Source organism: Gavia stellata, chromosome 2 (assembly GCF_030936135.1).
Source record: "Gavia stellata isolate bGavSte3 chromosome 2, bGavSte3.hap2, whole genome shotgun sequence".
NCBI lineage: Eukaryota > Metazoa > Chordata > Aves > Gaviiformes > Gaviidae > Gavia > Gavia stellata.
This window is the reverse complement of record NC_082595.1, coordinates 33,783,686-33,808,561: the sequence shown is the minus strand read 5'-3', so window position 1 is coordinate 33,808,561 and position 24,876 is coordinate 33,783,686. Positions and strand designations below refer to the sequence as shown.

The 24,876-nt window shown below is 46.0% G+C and overlaps 1 protein-coding gene across 1 annotated transcript in view; it reads right to left on the bottom strand.

Annotated features, from left to right (window-relative positions):
• Window positions 1–23,286, bottom strand: part of FRMD1 (FERM domain containing 1) — a 30,988-nt gene extending 7,702 nt beyond the window's left edge. The window contains exons 1-6 of the mRNA XM_009812741.2: window positions 23,191–23,286; window positions 17,129–17,219; window positions 7,114–7,193; window positions 4,920–4,996; window positions 3,089–3,275; window positions 430–585 (exon numbers count right to left, since the gene is read on the bottom strand). Of these exons, the coding sequence (XP_009811043.2) occupies window positions 430–585; window positions 3,089–3,275; window positions 4,920–4,996; window positions 7,114–7,193; window positions 17,129–17,219; window positions 23,191–23,286 (687 nt within the window). The remainder of the gene's footprint in view (window positions 1–429; window positions 586–3,088; window positions 3,276–4,919; window positions 4,997–7,113; window positions 7,194–17,128; window positions 17,220–23,190) is intronic.
• Window positions 23,287–24,876: the final 1,590 nt, after the last annotated feature.

Here is a 24,876-nt window from a genome sequence, read left to right as displayed (position 1 = left end):
ACTTTGACAGGGTTGGCGTTGGATGGGGGTAAGAAAGTTCGGATGACTCAGTGTCACCTTCAGTTATTACATGGCATTTGTGTGAAAGCTGGGTGACCTCTTATCACCATTTCAAAGGACTGCAACAAAAAAAGGCTTCTCAGTTACTTACCTGGTGAGAGTCTACTGACAGGCAGGGACAAAAATTAAGTTTTGCCATTCCTGTGGCCAGTTTCTTGGATGAGGAACAAATCTAGATTCCAGCTATACCCATATGTTGGCAACAGATTTGTCTGTGGGGACAGGCCTCATCGGCTGAACATTCTAGACTTATCTGGCCTCTCTGAATCAGAGGCAACCATTCCTCAAATAAACAGAAAGTGAAAAATGCAACGGTGCACCCAGTTAACAATGGGAGAGAAGTTCAGAATAAGAAGCTCTTTGTCTAACCTTCTGCAGCCTGTAGAAGTGGACAGGCACATCTTCCAGCAGGCAGGACTCCTTAATGAACTTCAGCACCGCTTCCTTAGCACTCAGGCCTTGCTGTTCTCTGTGCATCTCTGGGGCATGTTTCAAGATGTAGTCGCTCCCCCTCTTCGCAATTATCTAAACCACAAGGAAAACAAACAGGTCAGCAACTCTTCAGCGATCCCCATGGGAAGCAGCTGTGATCAACAGCAAAGCAGAGGCTGGAGGTGGAGAAGGTTCATACGGTCCCTCAAGATGTTAGTCCACATTCACCTCTACCTCCCTGGAGGATAAGCATTTAAAGCAGCCCAGATGGTACTCATGTCTCCAAACAGAATCTCCAAAATTGTAACAGACCAAGACTACAGAAGTCACGTCAGCTCTTTTAATTTAAGTACTGGAATTAGTTTTCCTAACTCTTGGTATCTATAAATGCTTATGGGCAGATAACAAATTCTGCTCTGCATGCCAACACAATCAACAGCAACATCTCCAAACACTGCAGAAAAGCTAGGTGGTCCTTTTAAGACCAGAAACTGCACATTAGGCTTATTTAGCATTTCCATCCTCAAAGGGGTGGATAACACTATCTCAAGGTATTCTGTATCTGTCAGGGGCGGTTGGCAGGCACGTGGCTTTGCTAAGCAGTAGAAAAACCTGCACTGGGCCTTTTGCTTTTGCCCTGTGAGTGCCCAGTTCCCATGCTTGCCCACGTGCCCTCTTCATACAAGGCCACAGGGCAGCCCAGCCCCCTCCCATGCCAGACTGGCCCCTTCCAGGCTGCGAGCAGCAGTGACAGATAAGAGGGGTGTTGGCCGAATTCACTTCACAAAATCCCCCCACCATTTGGGGCACTTAAAACTAGATCCCACCAGGTACCCGAGAACATCCTGCCAGGAACAACCTGCCCTGGCTCAAAACAGCCAGACCCCATCACCACCCAGCTCCCACTTCATTTTTAATTTAAGCCCCTCATTTACTCTGTTCAGTAGCACCTCTGCCCTCCTCTGCAAGCCTCGCCAGATTAGTTGCCCTCCCACGGGGGAGGCTGGGCTCCGCAGAGGACAACATCGATGCCATCAACTGCGCAGTATCAGCAGAAAGAGACATGCGAGCTCCACAGTTCAAAGCCTGGTTGATCACCCTGGGGCAGCACCGCCTCTCCTCACTAGGAGGAGGCCTGGGGCAGCCTTCGGCCAAATGATCTCAAGCACGTGTTGGAGGAAGAGATTGTGTTGGAGGAGATCGCTCAGTATCTCCCCATGAGAGCCGGGGGGCAGGGAGAGAAGCGTCCCCGTGCCTGCCAGATTTTGCTCTTTGTAATGATGTAATAAATCACCCACATACTTGCTTGGGGTTGTGGCTCAGCGCAGGTGAGCCAGGCTTTGCCTTGGCCTTTGCAATGTTTGCCAGATGAGCAATAGTCTGTGATAAGACTTCTAACTACCCCAGAAATGGCACGCATGGCATCCACCTTTTCCAGCCCTTTGATAGCCACCTCCTGCCAGGTGCCCCGTAGCAAGGAACGGCATGGGATGAAGGCCTGCTGTCTGGGAGAAAGGTGCATTTCTGCACAGCAAGGCAGGCAGGCTGGGATCCGTGTGTAAAGGAGACATTACCAGCCTTGCCTCCCTACCGCAATCCCTGCCACTGCTCTGAGCCTTCTCCCCAAAGCAGGGGACAGCACCACCTTTCAGGGGAGACGCAACTCACTTGGGGACAAGCAGCCAACTACCAGAGGCATCTGGGCTTTTTGACAGCTATCCCAAGGTGCGAGCTGGGCTAAAATCTGCTGTCACAGCAGAGAAGGAGGCTCCAGAACTAAATCAGGTTGCAGAGGAGGGTCTATCCAGGTCCCAGGGACCATCCTGCTCCTGCTGCCATCAGACATTACAGTGATGTGTCTGTAGCAAAGCTAGCTTCCCTTTCTATTTTTATGAGCACTGAAGTGTTTATCAACAGTTTTCTTAACATTTCACCACAAGAGGAGAACTCTCTGCAGGTAACCAGCTCTGACAGAGTCTTAGCTAATTTGCCTTCATTTGACAACTAAACCAACTCTTTGCTTTAAGCCGTTTCATGTAAACTCATTTCCAGGCCCTTCCCTTTTCTCTTACTGCAGTTGAGCCAGAGATTAATGACAAAGCAAGCACCAGAGGCACTGCACAGCAGTACTAACCCTTAGGGTTTGGGTCTATCCATCCCAGAGGTAAGCATTACAGAGGTAGGAACAAAGGGCAATGGACTTGGCTTCGTGGCCCTGAGGTTTTCTGTAGAGCTTAGGTTGTACAGATCTTGCTCATGTACCAGTGCAAACACACAACCCTTTGAGCCATAGAAGAATTAAACAAAGACAGCTGCACTGTGGGAGTTATTTGTTTGACACCAACACATTCCTTCACCAAGGAAGGGTACACACCACCCACCTCACTGATGAGTGAGCCCAGGAGGAACAGGCACCTACATCCAGCAGAAAGAGAGGAGATATCTCCTGAGGAAAATTCAGGGCGACGCTCTACCACTCTGCCAGATCATTGCAGTGGGATTTGGGGAAGTTGCGTGGCTACAATTAGGTACCACCTTGACATAGCTCCTGCTAAGCGCACAATCTGTTGACAGAAAGATCCCCCCCCAAACTTACCCATTGTGGGAAATAAGCCTGAGGTTCAAAATATTTGCCAGCATGGACCTTCTCCCTGTAGTTGCCCAAGTCTGCCTGTAAGCTGTAGGCAGCCAGCAAGAAGTAGATTTCTTCTTTGTGGTTGCACCGAGACATGAGTACTTGCTCTTTGAGATGGCAGTAGTAGAGCTGCCGTGCCACCTTATCACTGCAAGACACAAAGGCAAATTTACTTGAAGAAGAAAAGAAAGTTCAGGCTCAGATAAGGCCCCTCAAACACATCTTCCTTCTGAGAAGAGGGATTAAACTTTGACATCCCTGGTGTGTGCCAATGCCACCCTGATACAGTTATGTTTGTGTAGGGAGCACCAAGCCAAGATCAACTCTTCTCCCACTAAGTGTTGTACAAACATGGGAAATGATAGCTTCTATCTTGAGGAGCGTGAGATCTAAGTTAGGGCAGAAGGTAGATGAAAGAAAAATCATGTCACACCTGTTTTGGAGACTGACTACACCAAGCACTTCTGTTTCTCTGGAAAGCCTGTAGCAGTCAGGGAAGTCAACTCCCTCGAATCCCAGTCCTGTTTCTTGCACACCTGTCCTCCTTTCCCCTCTAAACCTGGCACTGCTTTTTCATTTCACCTTGCCTTAGGCTCAAGGTACTTTTCAACAGCTAATTCCCTGCAAGGTAGATCAAAAGACACAGGAGCCTTGGGCTTGTTTTTGTCTTCTTCCTCAAGCTGCTAAACAGGGATAGTCTGATAAGGCATAACTATTGCATAGCGTTGATAACCCACACACCCCCCATTGCAAGAGCTTATGGGAAGCAGGCCGCTGACATGTACATATAGATGAGGTGCTGGACACTACAGTCTGCTCATAAAAGTGTGTGTGTATAGTTTGAAGGGGTCATGTAACTACCTCTGCATGGCTCCACAAACCTTTCCAATTAAATTACTAGTGCAAGAGAAAGTTGCTTGTGATGCTAAAGGATATGTACCTCAGGGGTGGGAGGATGATATGCAATCTCCCTTTGTACCTAAAAGCAAAACTAAGTAAAAAACACTCAACAGCTAAACAGACTCCAGAAGAAAGACTCCCCTGTATCCAAAATGAGAGACTATGGAGAGAGAAAAAACAGAAAACCACCAAGCTTTGTTCAAGACAAGAACAAATGCCAAAAATTTGGTAAAGATTTTAATCCACCTGAATGATCCCAGCTCTTGGCTTGCCCCAGGGTCACAGCCATGCCAGAAGTGCTGATGCAAATTAACTCTGTCAGTTGTTCATTTTTAACTACCTCATCCTTTGTTCTGTACCATGGGTGAGGGTGGTGTTTTGAGTGCAGCCCATATTCCATGTCAATGGACTACACTCAAATGCAAAACTCTCTAACTAATGAAGTAATTTCTTTTGTCCATTTACAAAAGTCCATTTCCAGGAGTAGACTGCACAGAGCACTGCTCAGATACAAAAAACAGAACCAAAATTATTAGCAAGTGCTCCGGAGTATAAATAGCTGTTTTTGGTATATTCCTCTGATGCTTTTCATACAACCAAAAGACGCAAGCAAAAGAGTGTTACTCGTATTTTGATACTGTCATCATTCAACCCGCTCTCTAAACACAGACAGAAAAGCAGTCACAATTTTCCTAGGGATAAGGAGTATGATTCAGGGGGAAAACATTCATGGCTGGGTGAGGAAGTCTGAAGGTCTTAAAAAGAAAAAAAAAAAAAAATCAAGCAGATTTTTTAAGCTTAATTCTGTGAGCTCACAGAGATGAGCTTAACAAAGAAACATTATTCTTCCTGCCTTTTAAGAACACAGTATCTACCACAGAAAGGAACTTACCTTATTACTCTTCCATTTTCTACGTAGTATTGTACTCTAAAGAACGCAACAAAAGGAGGGCTGAATTTCTCTGTTCCCTAGAGCAGAGACAGAAGACAAGTTAAATAAAGTTCAGCATCCAAAATTCCTCTTACCCCATCTGGTAACATCCTCTTCTGCCAAGCTTGCTCCCCGTACTGCTTTTCATTCTCTACTCTTAGCAAGTTTTAGGGGGGGATCTGACTGTCTTGGAGGCTCACAACAACAAGGCATCATAAAACATTTAAACAGGCTGAATGGCAAAACATCCTAGGGAGGGCAAAAGATTTTGGATGGGGGGGATGAGCAGGTATAAAAGAGTCCCAGCGTAGCCTGGGGATGCCCAGCCTGGCCCAGAGTTACCTAGCTCAGCACCTGGCAGCGCTGCAGACACATTAGCGCTGAACACAGCAAGTTTAACACAGCCTCCCTCAAAGCACCAGGCAAGGCGTCAGGGCCAAGGCGTCAGGGCAGTGTGCCATGCTGGCACGGCTGCGGCGTTTCCAGGGCACACCTAGGAGTAACCAGCTATCTCTGCGCCGCACCACATCACTCAGCAGGGACACACAAGCTGCTGCGTTCAGCATTTACTGCCCGAGGCTGAGGCGCACCAGCCTGATATTAACTCCTTGCCTATTGTTTGGCAGGGCTAATGTTTAGTTATTCACACCTTCCTGCAGCCACAGACCAAAAGGAGAGACATTGATGTCTGCTTCACACTGAAGATGTCTGTTAGAAGAAAGCCAGCAAGTGTTCTGTTGTTTTAACCACAACCTACCTTTCAGACTTACAGGCTTGTTTAAACAGGAGAAAAAAAAAAAGGGGGGGGGGGGGGAAGGAACATCTTATCTTACTAGCTCATTCTCTCATCTTTCCTACTTTGCCACTCACTTTTTTAGTGTTCATAGAGGTAACTTTGCTCACACAGGCAGTTCCAAGGCTTTGCTGGTCAGACCCATCTGACCACCATACGACAAGGTCCGTGGCATGCCGTGCACATCTGATGCAGACAGCAATTTCTTGATCATCATGCAAATATTTACATTATTTCTGAAACTTGCTCATAGTCACCCTATTTTATCAGCTGGACTGGGCTTTCCACCTGAAACCTCTTCATAGGAATTAAATCCCTGTCTGCTAACCCAGTCCGATAGCCTAACTCCTCTCAGTCTTCAGTACTGCCAATGGCAACTCATTCAGCCTTTTATGATTCACCTCACACCAGAGGTTCCACACTTATCCTGACTTAAGCAGTGTTGCAAGAATCCAGCCCCAAAGCAACCACAAAGCATACCCCATCCCGAGGTGACCAGAAACACCTGCCTTGGGAAACCCTCACTCGCTGGACAGACAGCCCTCTGCACAACTGACAGCTGTCTTTGAAGTAACCCTCACTTGTTTGGGAGAAGCAGTATGAGATAGAGAGATCCCCAAACCTCACTGGTCATCTGCAAACTTCTCTAAGCAGCAAAAATGGCAAGTGTGCCTACTCTGCAAAAGAAAACCCTTAAGGAAAGTAGAAAAAGCCATAACGAGCTAAGTAAGATATCTGAATGTAATCGCATACTACGCTTTGTTCTAGACTGTGGCTCCTCTAATAATGACACACACAAACAGGCATTATCATGTCTGAATGACCAGCACTAAACAATTATATAGGCTTGTCCTTATTTTACGTAGCTTTTCCCTCTCTTGACAGGGCTGGCTAGCCTTAAAGAACTAAGACTCTTCTAGAACGAAGTATCCTTCCTCTCGCTCCACTGTCCTTCTGCATGTACTCTGGAAGAGTCACAGCTCCAATGCTCTCCCTCATATCAGGTTCAAGTAAAAAAAAAGGTAATTTCAGGCTGTTCTGCTTAAGCATAACAATGAGGTCTCCAGCCTTTTCACAGGCTTGGCTAAGTTCAAAAGGAAGACTGACCAACTAACCTCCACTCCCGTAGCAGCTAAGCAGCAACCATGCGGCTACTATTGCTCAGGTAAAGTTGTGTAAGAGGCTGGTTTAGCTCTTTTAATTAATTGTACAGCCATATACAAGTCACTGCACCTTGCCACTGAACAGCATTCTGCAGACCATCTTCAAGAAATGCTTTATGGACCTTAGTTTAAGAGCTTTCATTTCACTGTGTAGTCCAATACCAAAGCAGTAGCCTTCAAAATTAAACATGTGTCTTACTTTGTTGGTCTCTTTCTTCCATTCCTTTGAAAAGTATTTGCTAAGCTTCTGCTCCAGGTCTATAAAAACATATTCATTATCTGAAAGACAGGAGGAAAAAGAATCTAATATTAAAGAATTAGAAATTCTTATTCATGAAATACTTAGATGACTATACAAGCTGTTTCCAAGCAATACACTTTAAAACAAAGCTGACCAGGGGATAGACAGGGCAGGGAAAAGAGAGGGTACCGAGTCTCTTAAATACATGTGCTACTCCAGACAGTATGGAAGGAAGGTCAGCTACGCCTTGATTCAGGAAATGCTGAGCTAAAGTTTCCCAAACGCGTTAGCCAGAAATGCAGAATTCTTGCTTTATAAGCAAGAAACTACTTACAGAAGGGAAACATCATCTTACCAAGCTAATTGTACTGTCAGTTTAGCAGATTCAGTTTTTTATTATTATTAAACAAGCAAGCCCTACCCAAACTTCCACCCTGCCATCATGTAGCACCATGGTCCAACGTGGCATAAGCACGTGGACAGAGTCAGGTATTTGACAGGTTTCATCCTCTAGATATCAATGAGATCCTCTGAAATGGTGGGAAGGAGGAGGACCAAACCCAAATGCCCTCCTCAGAAGGTCTGGCATCTCCTGCTCACACCCAAGTCCTTTCATAGAGCAAAAAGGTGAATGAAAGGAAGGGAAACCTGGCCTGCCGCAAAGGACCAGGACTTGCTCCCCACCCAGGTGAGGGTGAACAAGAGACAGCCTGAACAGCACATTGTCTTGAAAGAGCTTTGTGCTGCTTTCAAAGCCAATGTTTTGTAACACAGCTCACCAATTATCAAATCCAAACCACTCAGCCAGTGAAAGATTCTTCCCCCGAGTCTTCCCAAGTCTCTCAAAAAAGACCTGACGTGTTTCAGGCTTCAGCGGCAATGCCAGCTGAGCACATTCACCTGACCAGTCCCTCTACTCTTTGGTCTTGCCCAGGAAAGTGTTTTGACAGGTGACATAAGTGGCAAGTTGAAGAACTTGTTCCTTAGACATGAAAGGAGCAGGGAAAAAAAGGGAAAAAAGAAAAATTAGAGAAAAAGAACCTTTCACAAAACAACCTTCTGCCCCTGAAGACCAGCCCGAACTTCCAAGCTTTGGCTTTTGCTTTCTGATGTCAAACAAAAAAAAGGAAGGGGAGAATAGAGATGAAATTTTTCTAATGGAGATTTACAACCAAATGAGAGCCTGCACTCATGTCTGTACAGCAGATGAAGGACTGGCAGAGGCCAGCGTTACAGCAGGTATTCAAGGGGGCTCTAAGCTACCGCACCGCCATCCTCCCAGAGCATTCCAGTTCCTTACAGGGGCAGATACAGCAAATACTTCCTTTGCAAGCTTTTAAAAATCAAGGAAAACAACCTCCTATTGCCACCTCCTTTAGCTCCCACCTCAAGTGAGAGAAACCACACCTGGTGCTAGCCAGAATTGGTCCACACACCACACTAACAGGAAGCCTTGTGTAAAATACCAGTAACACTGGACACAAATAAAGAGGACAATTCCAGAAAAGTCCTGTTTCCATTGTCTTTCCTGCATTGTACTGACTGAAGCTGGAATTTTAATATAATTACACTTTGTTTACCACGTTGTTTCACATCACATACATATACAACACAGTATCTAACAGCGCTGTTGAAACTGCTGTACAGAAATCCTGAAAATTTTAGTGGTGAGAATTTAAGTGCTGTACCACACAAGGTGATATAGAAGTTGCTTTGCTATTTTGACAAGGAGAGGAAGAGGTTTTAGCATCACAGAGACTGCATCTTGTACCTGCCTCTTCACTTATGCCTGTAAGATAGGGCAGCTGGGGGGCTATGCTGGCCCCAACCCTTGCTTCTCTAAGTCCATTAAGATCAGATAATTCTGCCTTGAAAAGGTTGATAGAAGTCCTAATCAGTGAGAGAGATAGGTTTGGTCCATCTCTTGGACTCGTCTCTGTCACTTGTCAGCTGCTAATCTGACAAGCATCTCTCTGTAAAGCTTTTCTTAAAAAGTAAATAAAAGCTCATTTAGGAAGCAATTGCACAGCAAGTGACCAGAGTGGGATAACAGGAGCACGGCACCCAGTCCCTCCCTGGGCTTCGGCAGTCCCAGGACAGGACACTCGCTCCGCTACAGGCTCCCGCAGTGGGACTGGGGCTGCTCCTGATGGCACAGCAGTGTTGGAGAAAGCTTGTATTGGTTCTGCCAGCACCACAGTGTTTAGCTGCCATCTTGTAAAGAGGTTAGGGAACCTGCACAGCTGTAACAAGCGGTGGGGTCAGTTTTCCCTTCTCGCTCAGGAACGATCCTGTGCCCAGAGGCATTTAGGGAAATACATGAGTTATTCCTCAGCCGTGAGCAAGCAAGCATGGTGATATACCCTGAGCCATCCCATCACACACTGATACTGGGACAGAAAGGGGAAAAGGATGACAGAGCAGTTCCACGGTAGTAAAGCCATTTGTTACCCACACCCCACAGCCCCTGTGTATCTCTGTCATGTTAATTAGGTTAGAGAGATGACTCTGGGAGGCCCCAGATGCCAAGCCAGAGGACTCCAGGTCATTATCATGCCCACTGAGAGGTGCACATAAACAACAAGAATAAGCCAGGCTGAGGAGGACACCCTGATGTATCAGCTCTCCCTGGGGGTCCTGCTCCTCCCCAGCCCAGCATCCTCCCTGTCCTCCCTCCTGTGCAAGAATGCAGCGCTGCATTCCTGCCTTAATGAAGTTAATATTGCTGGAATGTCAACCTGCAGTGTAAGCCTCCATCTACAAAAACAGAGAGGTATTGCCCTCCTCAGCCCTATGTAGGTTGTGGGTTTTTTTTTTTTTCCTTAAACTGGGTTAGTGGTAAAACTTAAAGACCTTTTGCCAGATGCTAAAACTGTCTCCAGTTTGAAAACAAGCATCTCTAACAGAGATGAGGGCACCAGATTGCAGCACCTCAGAGCAGTGCTGTAAAGGACAGTACAGAAATGCACAGATGACTGCCTTTCCATGGAAGAACAAGTCCAATCTGCGGATCCAAACAGAGCTGGACAGGTACAAACCGTCAGGTACAAACCGTCATTGCTTCACTGGCCTCAGCTGATGGACAACAACTGAAAGGTACTAAGAAGCTAGCTTAGAAGCACCATGCATGCAAATACAGACCCGTCAACCTGCAGCTACTGACACTGCGTTCATGACTCTCACCTCAGCGCTGTTAGTGAGCTTAAAAGTATATCGTAGCACCTTCTCTTAAAAGGTTCCCTCATGTATGTGTGTACAGATACCAGACCTGGCATACCACACTAGTGCACTGCAATCCCAAGAAACACATATGGACAGCCAGCTAGTTTGCAGTAACACAATTTACACATTTCTCCCAATTTCAGCTTTTAAGAACCCTCAAATGAAACAGAAAGTTTATACTGTAAAAATCACAGAATCATTAAGGTTGGAAAAGGCCTGTAAGATCATCAAGTCTAACCATCAACCCAACACCACCATGCCCACTAAACTATGTCCCACAATGCCTCGTCCACACGTTCCTTGAACACCTCCAGTGAGGGTGACTCCACCACCTCCCTGGGCAGCCTGTTCCAATGCTTCACCACTCTCTCCGTAAAGAAATTTTTCCTAATATCCAGCCTAAACCTCCCCTGCTGCAACTTGAGGCCATCTCCTCTTGTGCTGTCACTAGTCACCTGGGAGAAGAGACGAACACCCACCTCTCTGCAACCCCCTTTCAGGTAATTGTAGAGAGGAAAACCTCACTTCAAATTAAGCAGTCACCAGAAATGCAAACGTTCAAGCATTTCTACTCTGCAAAATTAACTTAGTGCACTTACATATTTAAGAATATATAGGATACGCATTGTTGCAAAAAAATAATGGGCCAGGTCTCCAGTCAGAAAAAACTGACACAGTTTCAGTGAGTGATGTAGATTTACAAAAGGGATTATTTACACTGCAGAGAAGACGGGAATAGAAAATTATGGCTGTAATACATGGTCAAATCAGTTCTGAGTCATTGTTACTCTAAAAGCCATTATTTTGCATTAACCAGTCCCTCCCCATCTCATTTTTTATGAAAGGTAAGTTCCCTGCAGAAAAGGTAAGTAAAGGTGAATGCCAATAATCTGTTCTCCTCCTGTGCCTATTTTGGGCTAGGAGCAACAAGAAATTCCACAGAGGTAAGTCCTGTCCTACCAAGAGGCAGACCTCAGGCCCTGTTGGCAGCCAGGAACGTCCCACTACCTCCTTTGGTTGCGTCAAGTACATTTTAATATTAATAACTTTTTAGACAGTCCAGAAGATTAGGATTCAAATAAAATATGAACTAGTGCAAAGCTAAACTTCCACATAACAAGCATTTTCTGCATTAAAGAGAAGGGGGGAAAAATATCCTCGGCTATAGTGCTTAACTTCTCCCAGATGCTGCAAGAAGCCTCGTAGCAACACCACTGTTTCCCTTGAGAAGCAACAGGAAAGAGACTGGGAGCAGAACAGAAGGATGCTGGGGTGAGGGGAGAGCTAAAGCTTAAAAAAACCCAAACAAGAAAACACCCCAGTGCTCAAAAATACCCCACAACACATGCTGTAGACCTCACATGACCTGTTTAGCTTCCCTCAATACCAGCATGGATTTTTTTTGTTTATTGAAGAAGAGCCAGCTACACACTCCTTTTGCATGTGGGGCTCCCCAAGCTTCCAAGTGCTGGTGGCCTGGGAACATCACTATCCACATGGCATCTGCTCCCACCACCTCTACATAACCTCTCAATGCTCCTGGTGTTACCTTTCGAGCCAACAGAAAGAAACCTCGTCCACTCTTCAGTACCTGGTTGATTAGTTTACTAAGGGGTCTAGAAGAACTTGCTTCAGGATAACCCTGTGTTTTTAGCTTTAGCTGGAAAGTACACGTATCCCAAGTGAAGTGAAAAACCACAACAGAGCCTGCGAGTAAAGCCAGGGAGGTCCTGGCTGAGATTGCTTTACCTAGGATGGACAGAAGGTATATGGAGAGAAGAATGGAAGAATATCAAGGCGGCCAAGGTCGTGTGGCTGTTAGGAACTGCTGAGGTCTGAAGAACGAGATAAAGGCCCAGTCATTCCTAACAATGGATAGGGTATTGCAGGAATTTTATGTTGGCATCTTACAGTTAGCAACAAGGCATGCCCACACAAAGATCTTCAGACTGTTGACAGTGTCACAGGATTTTTCTGCACAAGAGCTGCAGAACCATTTCCAGCACTGCTCATCCAGCAGCAAACAAACCCCTTGCAATTCTCAGGCAGGAGAGCACTTGGCAGGATGTTGTACTGATGCTGAAGGAGAAACAACTGACAGCAGGTACGGGCAAAAAATGCCTTCCTAGGAAGACACTATGCAAATACTTCCAAAGAGTATTATATACTTTTTGAACACCTGAACCCCTGCAATTCCCTCTAGGTGGCACATTTCTGCATATGTTTTTCTTACATTGCATTTAACTCATCTGAGGTATCAAAGTCATTGTAATAGAGCTGTATCTTAGGTTAGAATGCAGAAAAAATTCATAAGGAAGATGCAGCTATCCAAGCAGATTTAAGGGAGGAGAGGCAGAAGCAGGGACAGTGGGGAAGGACTGGGGTGTAGAAATCAGAGGGTATTTTGGAGAACTTCTGTTGTCATTTGTCTTCTTAAGAGACACGTTGTTATAATAGATACCCACATAATATAAAGATAACCTGGTAGCATATTCCATTCATGAACTTCAGTACTGGAGGATACAGATGTAGAAGAGTTAACTGGAGACAAAGTGATCTTGGCAGAGTTAACCACCAAGCTCCTTGCTAAGCATGTGCTGGGAGGCATGGGTCTGGCAAGGTGAACAGCCACAACTGTAATAACTGCAAGATGATCCTTGAGGCAGGGGAGCTGAAGCAAAGGGATGCGGTTTTGTTAGAAAGCCAGACTGACAAACTAATAAAAGGACACTGAGAGACAGCGGCAGGGTGTAGGAGCTGCAGGCTTGCTCCTTCCCAGTTGAAGGCTTCCATCTGCTTGGGTCAAGCATGGTTTGCTCCTAGAAAGGAGAAGCCCAAGATTCAGGATGGAAGGGATCTGAGTTATAACAACAAAGGAGGCCTAGCTGTTCTTTGTCTGCTGACAATCAGTTTTGTTTTAGAAGACTGAATTGTGTTGCTGCATACACTTTCTGATAATGAGAGGGAAACCTCCCGCAGGGCAATAGATAAGGTTGACCCTGCAGGAGGAGCTGCAATATAAGACCCAGCTGCTGAAGCCTATGGAGCCAGCTTGAACCTGGCAGGGTTGCAGAGTCTTTCACTGGGCAAACCACAAGAAAAAAAAAATGCACTTCAGCAGCATACAAAGTATAGCCTGCTTGATGAACTGTGACAAAACTAGAAGAGCAACATGTCCCAAGCTTTGTGCCAGTGTGGCCTCCCATTAATATACACTCCTGAACTCAATTTTTGAAGGGATCAACTTCTTATAGACGCAAGCGTTTTTCCCCCCCAAATACAGTTGGTTGAAGTGGTCTTCATTCTGAGAATAAAAAAAAGCTCAAGAGCAGAGGGGTGAAGAATTCTGTCCTGCCACCATTACTGTTACCTTAAATCCTGAAGCTTGCCCTCAGCATCTGTAACAGTCAGAAGCAAAGGCAACAAATTTAGGCAATAAATGCTGAAAGACACGATCCAAGACCTACAGCCTAGATTTCACAGCATTCATGATTTGCAGTTTGCATGGTGCTTTGTGGTGCTGTTTTCATTTTTGCCACACTTAGGGGTTAAACTTCTGTTTATGATTAAGGACCCCAACCTCTCCCCCTCACACACATACTTACTATGAGACAAACTGAGCATTAGTGTATCTGTACAACATCTGCAGGTCAAATGGGCTCCTAATCCAGATAATCCACCCAGTGTGATTGGTTGCAGTTCTGTAGAAATCCTTTAATTTTCTTTTGCCACTGTTGACAGTCAGGGTTTTGTTGACAAATTAGCAGCAAGGTAATGGATGCAGGTGGATTAGAATACCTTGTTTTGCATGTGGCAGCATCAGACCGCCAAAAATACACATTAAGAAATCGTGAAACATACCCTTGTTAAAACAGGGCAGTTGTTTCTTAAAAAGTGACATCTTAGAGCTGCAGCACAGAAAGGTGAAATCATGATGCAGAAGAGGAATACTTTGGTCTGAAATGCAGAGGCTTCCTCTCCAGTTTTCAGAGATCTAACCTGCCCTTGCTTTGCAGACCAGCCCCACACCTTCCCTTTGCAACCTCTGCAGGACATACGCTGTTCTCCCAAGTGACAAGTGATAGGACAAGAGGAAATGGCCTCAAGTTGCGGCAGGGGAGGTTCAGACTGGATATTAGGAAAAAATTCTTTACTGAGAGAGTGGTGAGACACTGGAACAGGCTGCCCAGGGAAGTGGTGGAGTCACCATCACTGGAGGTGTTCAAGGAACATGTGGACGAGGCATTGTGGAACACGGTTTAATGGGCATGGTGGTGCTAGTTGATGGTTGGACTTGATGATCTTACAGGTCTTTTCCAACCTCAGTGATTCTGTCTTGCTGCCCAGCCAAAGCAATTGACTTAAGTACCCAGAAGACAACCCTGAGCAATGCAAAAGTTACCCAGGCCCCCCCACAACCCGACTGGACTGCTTCCCTTTCTTGAGATGAGAGCTTGCCATGAAACCAAAAATCCCTGAAAAGCAGGCAATGCCTTAAAGGCTACTTCCAAATGCCAGAACTGGAGAGTGCTACATTTGCAATATAAGCAAGACCTCACCACTGGCAGCAAGGGTGATCAGTCTGTTGGCCAAAACAAGCTGGGGGAAAAATCAAGTTGGGGAACAGAAAACAAAAGCCTTCCTTTGCTACAGCTCTACAGCCACAAACATGGAGCTACTTTAAAAACAAAATAAAGAAAACCCTAAAGCCCACCCGCAAGACTCCAGTCAGCAGCTTACTGGACTTTCACAGACTAAAGGTAGGGACCAGAGGAAGCAATAACAAACAGACCAGGTTTGCTCCCTCTCTGGAGAGTGAGTTGCAGCCTTACTCGTAGCTACGGCCATTCAGGCTGAGAAACTCACTGCTGACACTTTTCTGTTGTTCGGCCCCAACAGTTTCTTAAAAACAGAGGCAAAAAGAAAAATAAATCTCCTCCTCATCCAAAATCCTGGCAGGATTTTGCCTGGGTAGCAGAGGAAGATGGCTGTCAGGAAAAGCCAGGGTGAGCACGAGGAGTCTTCAGTTAAGCAGCTTTACAAACTGAGCTAGAGCACAGAAGAGTAAGGAATAGTCAGGAAAACAAAATCAAAAAGGAGAGGTTAGTTCAGGCTACTGGGCTCCTGCAACGTTTTTCCTTGAAATTTTTCTAAGAGCTTGGCAAAGAATTAGCTGCTCTAAAAAGGAAGAACACTTTTGTGAAGCGAGAAGATTGTTTATGTTTAAAGGTATGGGCAATATACTTTGAGGTCTACTCAGGTCTACTCAGCACAGCTTTATTATGCTGTTTGGATTGGGGTAGTTATATTGCATTTCAAACAGGCTGAAAGGCATCTGCCACAATAGGATATTTTGGGGCCAGAGCCCCTGTGCTTGACAGGGTGAAGGAAACTGCTCCACACAAAAGGTGGGAAGGAAAAAGCAGAGTGCAGAAAATATGAAACAAGATAGATATGAAGGGAAAAAAAGTGAAAGAAGCACGAGGAAAACAGAAGAAGAGCACCTAATTCAAAGAAAATGGGAATAAAATTGCCCTGTCTTACAGGGGAGGACAGGAGCCCCAATTTCACCCAAGATGTCCTGCAAGTGTAAGAGGCAAAAACTGGTGTTATAAAAAGGTGGCAGAGGGGGGGACTCACAGGAACACAGTTGATTTGTGAAAAAAAGTTAAGAGCATTCAGGACTTCCTCACATAAAAAACACCTGTGTCGGTTTAAACGCACAGATATATTTGTTAGCTACCATTTTAGTTACATTGATGGAATCTCTTGGAGACTCTACAAACCTTCCAGCAATAAACAGCTTACACCGGTCTTAGTTTGAGTGCTGTGCTCAAAAAAAGCAAAAGTTCTTAGAGAACGAGAGCAGAAAGGAAATGAGACAAGCAAACTTAAAAGAAACTATTTTATCCTACATACTCATAAGGAGACAAACCTTATTTAGAAGGACTCATAAAAGACTATTCTCGTTTCAATGAAACATTATCTAGAGTTGCAGTAGTAAATAACAACACACGAGAAAAATTTCGGAGGGAAGAAAAGTTCTTTCCACGCTTTTGGAAATGTGGGGAGGCAGGACAAGGAGGACAACAGATGCATTTCTAATTACTAAGAGTTGTGAGGGGGGTGCCAATGCACACACCACCCTAGAAATGTAATATATCAGCTCGCTCCTTTAAGGCACCATCTTACAATGTTCCCCAGTCAATACTAAGCTGTAGGACCAAGCAGACTGGACTTCAACCAACAGACTAAGAAGTTTTGTATTTCCCATGCGATATTTCAAAATCCAGTGTCCCCCACACATGCATTCAGTCCCCTCAAATCATTTTAGTTTCCTCCCCCTGGTGCCACATTCTTTGTGTGTGACTTCAGAAGATAAGTATCACTTTCAGCCCCAAAGTCCTTTTAAAATTCACCTTCTGTTCAACTACTGACAGTTTTGAATTTAGTGACAAATATGTTGGCTAGCAAGTCGGCTACAGGAGAGTAAGAAAACCCCACAAAGAGGTGGAAAGTAAGAACAAAGGAGGAGAACAAAAGCCCCCCCCTTCTCCCAATTTGTCTGCCCACATACCAAAGATCAAAAGAGCTCCAAGAAGCCTGTGCATAATCTACATACTTTGTGACCTTATTACAATCAAATTCCCCGCAGGCACGGCTGCTGTGTATATATGCACACACTGTAAATACACAAGCGGGTCTGTGGACCTTTGCCAAGTCATTTGCTCCATGCATTGAGTTTGCTTACTTTTAACAATGCTGAGGCCAAAGAAGTGAGGCTCTTTAATCTTCACTAAATCACAAACTTGCTGAAAGAGCTCCTGTCCAGTGGCTTTGACCTGAAAAAAACAACCAATCCAACATTACAGATGGCTCACACACCTGGATGGAGCAATTCTCCTTCTGTACATTGGCCAATACGTTTTTGGGTACCATAGTGCGAAAAAAACCCACAATCCACAGAACAGGCATTGTTTTCAGTATTATTGCTATTATCACAGAATAATAATCAACGTGTCTTTCTCCTTCCTTCACAATGCAAACTGGCTCAGCTCAGCAAGACATGAATTTCAAGCTTCCTATCTATTGGCATCTATGTATAAGAATTTGGAGTGCTGTTGGAGCCCTAGTTTTGAGCGGTACTGACCAGGCTATTTATAGGTGCTTTACAAAAAGTGTGTTTGTAATTACAGAAATGAAAACACTACTCTCTTGCAGATATTTATATTTTTTGAGAGGTTAAGAGAAAAAACAAAAACGAAAACTTCCATTCAGGAGAACCGAAAACAAAAGTACACAAACAAACCTAAGACTGTATGATTTGAGCAGAAATAGCTCGTGGGTTAGAGATGAGGTTGCTCTGTACCCCACACAGAAGAGCTTGTTCTCTCCCCTGCTGACTTCTGGTCACACAGCAATTAACGTCCTCTTCTGAAGCTGTCACCAATGGCCTATAAGCTCTTGCCCATTTCCATGCCACACTGAGACATTCCAGTACCCTTGCCTCCCATAACACTGTGCATGCACTAAGGAAGCACTGGGAAAGCAGAGCTGCCAGCATATGCTCCTGCAGGGGACCAGAGGCTGGGTAGTATTTGCAAGCATGGCACAGGGCAAGACAGCAGTGGCACTGTGGCACAGCTACCGAATGCACTTTTCTAGCAGGGCTGCTCGGAGCACAGGCTCCCCCAGCAAGAGTGTGATTCTGGTTACCTGCATGTGCAGACCTGCATGTGTACTACGATTGGAAAATTCCCGCACTAAATGTCCCCCCACCTATAGCCTCATTTTCCCTGGCCCCATTGCACCACCCCAGAAGAACAGACAGAAAACTACAGGCACAAACAAAAACCCCCAACCCTCAGAGGCATGGGGGAAGGAGTTCTGAGCAAGAGCATATGGGGCAAGCAGAACAATGCTGACGCAGACAGCCTCAGCTCAGCCCAGGGTGCAGCCAGCTGCAGCTGTGAAATGGGCCAAAACTTCTTAATTTCATTATGCCGCTGCTGGACGATGCAGATTAGTAGCAGCAGGAGCAGCCTTCCTGACAGGGGGACACTGCAGCACTACCTTCACAGCAGCAAAGATGACGGGGCCTAAGTCGACTACTGAGCTCTCCTACAAACTAATCACCACCATCAAACTAATCACCACCATAATTCTTCAAATGCTTTTAGGGCAGGCGTGCCAGACTCCCCAGAAACTGGCTGTGCTCCCCTCCCTGCCCCAGGATGTACCATGTCACTAGACATGGACAATGGGAAGCAGGAGGTCATTTAAGCACTCATTTTCTTCTACTTGACATGGCATCACTAGCCAGCCACTCACTACCACTTTATAGGGAGAAGAGGAGGCTGAGGCGAGACCTTATCGCTCTCTACAACTACCTGAAAGGAGGTTGCAGAGACGTGGGTGCTGGTCTCTTCTCCCAAGTGACTAGCGACAGGACAAGAAGAAATGGCCTCAAGTTGCACCAGGGGAGGTTCAGGCTGGATATTAGGAAAAAGTTCTTTACTGAAAGAGTAGTGAAACATTGGAATAGGCTGCCCAGGGAGGTGGTAGAGTCACCCTCCCTGGAGGTATTCAAGGAGCGTGTGGATGTGGCATTGTGGGATGTGGCTTGATGGGCATAGTGCTGTGTGGTGTTGGGTGGGTTGGTTTTTGGTGTGTGTGTGGGTTTTTTTTTTTTGCTTTTTTTTTGGTTGGACTTGATGATCTTACAGGTCTTTTCCAACCTTAGTGATTCTGTGAAACCTGCACTACATAAACACACACATATATATGTGCATATATGTGCTTTGGGAGGGGAGGAGGTAGTGCGCGGTTCTGATAAGACCCAAAATCACATCTGGGTCTTATTATAGGTCTCTGTGTGAGACTGCAGCCTTACAGTCTCACACCTAAATGCTGTATTTGCTCAGCCGCCAAGAACACGCAGTTGAACGGGAAAGTTGGGCACGGATCTGCCTCCTTTCTCAAGGAAGCAAGCTCTGAGCATGTTCTCCTACCTGGGAAGGCCTCACTAAGGAAGAGGTGACCTACCCCGAGCCAGAATGACTCTTGTATGCACATAACCACTGGCAGCACAGGACTCTATGTAAAAGCTATACAATTAGATTAATTTTCTAAGTGTCATGCTTTCATACCTAAGGGAAGAAAAACCTGCTTTAAGATACTTCGTTCTAGGGAACGGAGCATTTCAATGTTTTGTGACATTCAGCTCTAAAGCAATGATTTAATCAGATTTCTTGCATAGCAGGTATGTGAGCTACCACCTTGTCCATTCTCCTTTTGGCACTTCTCTTCTGCATCAAGTTTTACTCCCAGCCTTCAAGGCTATGCAATACCGATTATACTTGCAATCGCTGTTCCCTCCTCCTGCCTTTCCCTCTGCTCAAACCAACCAACATTTCCCTTTGCATTTTCCATCTGTGTGCTTCTCTTTGGCCTTTTCCCCCTTTGTGTATGGTTCTTGTGCCAAGCTCCATCCCAGACACGCCATGAATCATTCCTTCCCCTGATATTCAGCTTTGCCCCATGTCAGACTCAGGGCTTCTTTACACATGAAATCTAGTCCAAAGTGAACTTGAGTGCAAGTTTACAGAAGGTAACTGCTACTCCAGGGTCATTTTGTGTGCAAATATTCACATGTATTGGTTGCCTATATCTATTTTTCTTGGTCCATATGCTTTAAAATACCAGCTCTCCTGCTCACAGAACAACTGAAAGGCTTCAGACCTACGCTTGCCATTCGTCACACAGGACCTCATCAGACTTCCTCCCCTCCAAAAATTTCTGCTCATGCTTCTACCCTTTCTCCAGCAGCTAGGCAAGCAGCAACATCTGCTGTGGCTGCTTCTGAACTACCCAAACACAGGTAGGGTGGCTGCCTGCTCTGCTCCCCTCGTTGGCAGCCAGACCTTCGCTAGCATAGGTCTCTCTCCTTTATTCAGCTGCTACCACCCCAGAAAATTTTCAGAAACCTAGTCATAAAACTAGGTGATACTGATCAACAGGTTCAAAACTATCAGGGAGATAAGCCACAGTGCTGGCAGATAAACAAAACTGAACAAACTCGATACTACTCCAAGATCTTTGGTGCAACTGATACAATTTTTAATTGCAGCATTCTCACTCACAGCCTGCTTAAGCTCCCTGGTGCTCATACTCCATCTCCCCACCGGGGCTGCCTTGAGCAAGGCAGACTGCTTTGTTCTGTGCTCTGATGTCCGTTGTCCCCAGCAGAAACCTCCCACTTTGCCTCGTCGTCCTTGCTGGTGAGCTGCAGCACACACTAGTTCTCCTCACTGCTCTACTTCTCCTCATGTTCACAGTTGGTCCTGGGAATACAGTTTTCCTCCTCACCATGCCCTCAAATTCATCTATACATCCAGAAAGGTGGACACCAAAGTTAATTAAGAGATACCCAATTATGGGGGAAGACACTTTAAAACAGCTCCTGCTCCTCTCTCTTCAACAGCACTATGTGTGAAGGGCATAAGAGAGAAGGGCATTTTAAAGAGCGGGCTTCAATCTACATGTTACCACATAAAACACATATAAGTAAACTCTTATCTGAAAGGGTGGAATTTATATGGGAGGGGGGAGAAGGAATTACCTGCATAAACACTGTGCTTATCACAGGAAGGATCTATAATTTATTCTGTTGGAAGGATAACCATGCCTACCTACCTCACCGAGCTGCGAGCTTGCTTAGTATTTGCATTCCACACTGAAAAGGTTAAAGGACTTTGGAAATCTTAAGTAGTGGCATTATTATTCTAATAAATGCACAAAGTATCATCTGTGGTTGTGCTAATTAAATTTGGGTTCTACCAACATCACTAGAAAATTGCCTTGATGTTCCTTTAAAAAGAGAGATCTCTCCAGCTGCAAAATTTTAATTTTTGTTGTTGTTTTGAAGGGGTGTTGTGGTAAAGACGTGAAATGAAAAACTGGTTTTGGTGATTTGCCCAGCTGTATCAGGTCATGTTTCACTCTCTATGCAATTAGGACACAACTGTGCATTGAGGTCTCATGTTTTGGCCCAGGCAGCTATTCCCTTTCACATGCAGGCATCTCCATGTACGTATTTTCCCAACTTCCCAGCTGACAAAGCAAGGGGCAGCAGAAGCAAGGAAGGAAAAATGTCTTTAAAAGGGCTACTGAGGGGTGCTGTGGCAGGGACCCCTCCACAGGACAAGGTGGCGATGCTCAAGGTGCCCTGACTCTTTTGAGGGGCAGCAGGCAGGAATGGTGGGGGGGACATGGCAACTTCCCTCCATCCCTGCCAGAGCTCAATGCAAAAGACCATCTCTTATGCTTATTAAATACCCTGGAGGTATTTAAAAGACATGTGGATGTGGCACTTAGGGACATGGTTTAGTGGTGGACTTGGCAGTGTTAGGTTTGTGGTTGAACTTGATCTCAAGAGTCTTTTCCAACCTGAATGATCCTATGATTTTACGATAAACTGCAGGTATCCAGGATTTACCATATAGTCTAAGTGCTGCCTAAACTTCATGCGGTGGAGCACGACCCAGTGGTGGAGGAACAACCGTGTACCCAGCTCAGGCATGGGTACAGCAAGGAGCAGTGATGGCATCAGCCCTCCTGCACCCCCATCCACACCTTCCCCACAGCAGGGCGGGCTCTGCTATCTCTAATCTTTAGCCTCCCTGATAAAAGCTATAAGGAGGTGAGATTTAGGGTCAGCCGCAACAGACCATTACCCAGGCCCGCGCACCTGCCTCCAAGAGCTTAATTAAATCATCATCATTTTGTGGCTTGTACAAAAGCTAGCAGATTGCAAAAGCCTTCTGGGGTGGTAGATGGGCTGGGACTGAACCAGTAACCTAGAAGCAGAGCACCCCAGATTTTACTGTTAAAGCGTTGTTTCATCCAGCCTTGCGGCTGTTTCAGTTATCGATGCCACACTTAAGCAGGCAGGAAAATTCCTACATGGATTTTGAAGATTAGCATGCGTAGTTTCAAAGGCCACCGTTTCAAGCAAGTGCTTAAAAATAACAGTTCACCTCAACTGTTTTCTCCCCCTCCCCATCCCAGAGGGGGGAAAAACCCCACCCAAAACAAAGAAAAACCTCCCCAGCCCACACATGAGGGCACACATATGCTCACAAGAGAGCACTTATCTTTGAGGCTAGCTTGTCATCTGAACCTGAAGTGCCTCTGTCAGCTCAGTTTCTCAGAAGTTCAAGGAGCAGCCAGCGTTGCACAAAGCAGCACTGCGCCGTGGTGGACACTGTGCCGCGCTGCTGTCACTTGTGTACACACACTTAGGCATTTGAAGCGGTGATCAAAGAAATGAAGTGACTTACCTCTGTTTTTTGTGTGTACAAGTACTCAAAGGAGGGAGAAAAACCCTCAGTGGTTGTTTACTCTGCCTTAGAGTCTTTGAAGAGATGTGTAGACTATCAAAATGAGAAACAGCTGAAATGCCAGAGAAATGGTCATGTGTTGGGCATGCTTGCTAAGTCATCAAGGCATTTCAGGTTCGATTTTATAAAAAATTGATGGATTATTATTAGTGGCAAAAACACTGAGAAAGAATAAAAAAAGGAATAACAACAGAAAAAGAGCAGAGGGGACCCCCCATGCAAAACCACAACCAGGACTTTTAAGGAACTCTGCAAATGAGTTGAAGCTGCCCAGTTGGAAAATGGAGCACCAATTACCCTAAGCTGGCTAATACCCTTTTGGTCAGGAGACCGGCACCAGGCTTTTGGGAGAACAACAGGAGCTAACAAAACTGAACCGCAGCCGCAGTGCCGCAACCTCCTGGCCACTCACCCCGACGGCTAGGCTGAGCTGCTCCCGGGTGGGCAGGAAGACGCAGACGCTCCGGCTCTCCGGCTGCATCCTGCTGGCCAGCAGCACCCTGCTCATGGTGGGCAGCTCCGTGGGGGCCAGGGTCTCTTCTCTGGGCAGGCGTCAGGCTCCCTTCATCCCACGCACCTGCCGAGAAGGTGAGAGCATCAGTGCCACGCTCCTGACGGTGCTGGGAGCAGCCCGTGGCACATGTTTGATGGGATGATTTCCACCTCGCTGTTTAAAAAAAACCAAACTCATCCATTTTATGGCACCACCGTCAACATTTCCACCAGCATCACAGCACAAACCAGGCAGAGTTGACCTTTAAATAGCTCGTGAGTCCCAGGAGAGTGCCATAAAGCAATCAGGTCTCCTTAGAATAACAAACCAGACTCAAGGTTTCGAGACACACATAAGCGATAAGGCAGATGACACCAAGGACTGCTTCCTGAAAATGCCCACGAGAGAGGGGAGCGCGCCCTGTCCTTCAACCAGGCACCTTGCTCCTGCCCAAAGCGGAGGTTTCAATGAGCTGTCAGCAGGCACGTGTCAGCGCAGCAGACTTCTGAGCTGCTCTGCTCCTAGTCCCTGGGAAACTGCTGAACTCAAATCCTCTACACCTCAACTCAAAGGAGGAGATAGAAAGACAAACTTGCAAGGCTGAGCTGCTGTTGTGCACTTTTTGCAAGACAAGCACTGCCAGCCTCCGCCCAAGGGCTGAGCCCAAGCTGCCTGAGCATCTTAGCACTGAAGTTACGATCATAACAGAAATAAGAGACAGAAATTGAATTTACGCCCAAAAGCACAGTAGCCAACATCATCTTCACGTTACAGCCAGGTTAGACACACTTTGCTTAGCAATTTGTGACATTTTATTTACAGCCCTCTGCTCCGACACTTCAGGGCAAGGAAGCATCCCATGGCACCTGACCAATCTGGAAGGAAGGGGAGAGGCTCTTTAAGGGTAGGTTAGGGACGAACGCCGGCAGAGACCTGAACCAGCAGGATACCAAGTGGTTATGGGGTCTGTTCCATCCCTGCACAAGAGCTGATACAAGCCAGCAAACTCTGGCTGCCCCGAAGTCACCCCAGAATGACTCCCTTCAGCCAGCAACACCCAGACACCCATCACCAGCACAGCAACAGAGGTGCTGCTGGCTGACGCCTGCCCGCAAAGACCCCCGCACCCTGGGGACGGCCATGTACCCCAGTAAGGGCAGTCAAATGCACCAGCTCCACCAGTGCTGCCTCTCCTACCACCTGCTCACTGCCGGCGGCATAGCCCGCCTTCGGGAGACAAGCTGTGAAGGGATGCAAGGGCTTTACCTTGATCCTCCAAAATGGATTCAAGGACAAGGGATTGTAAGCAGCAAGGAAGCAGGTCATTTTGTGCTAACACATAACATTACATATATATGTATGTACACGTGCATGCATGCATTACATAAGTTAAAAGCATTTGGTATTTAAAATCTTGTTCGTCCTGTTTCAGGGCAAAATATGGTGGAATCAAACTCTTGGGTAGGAGATGGGAAAAGCAAACTGTCAGGCGAAAGCAAAGTACAGTACAGAAAAAAGAACTCAGATTTACCCCTCTCCCTTCAATTCTGTGCTCAAACATATTTTTTTTTTTTTAAATCAAATACAAGAAAAATATCTATAAGT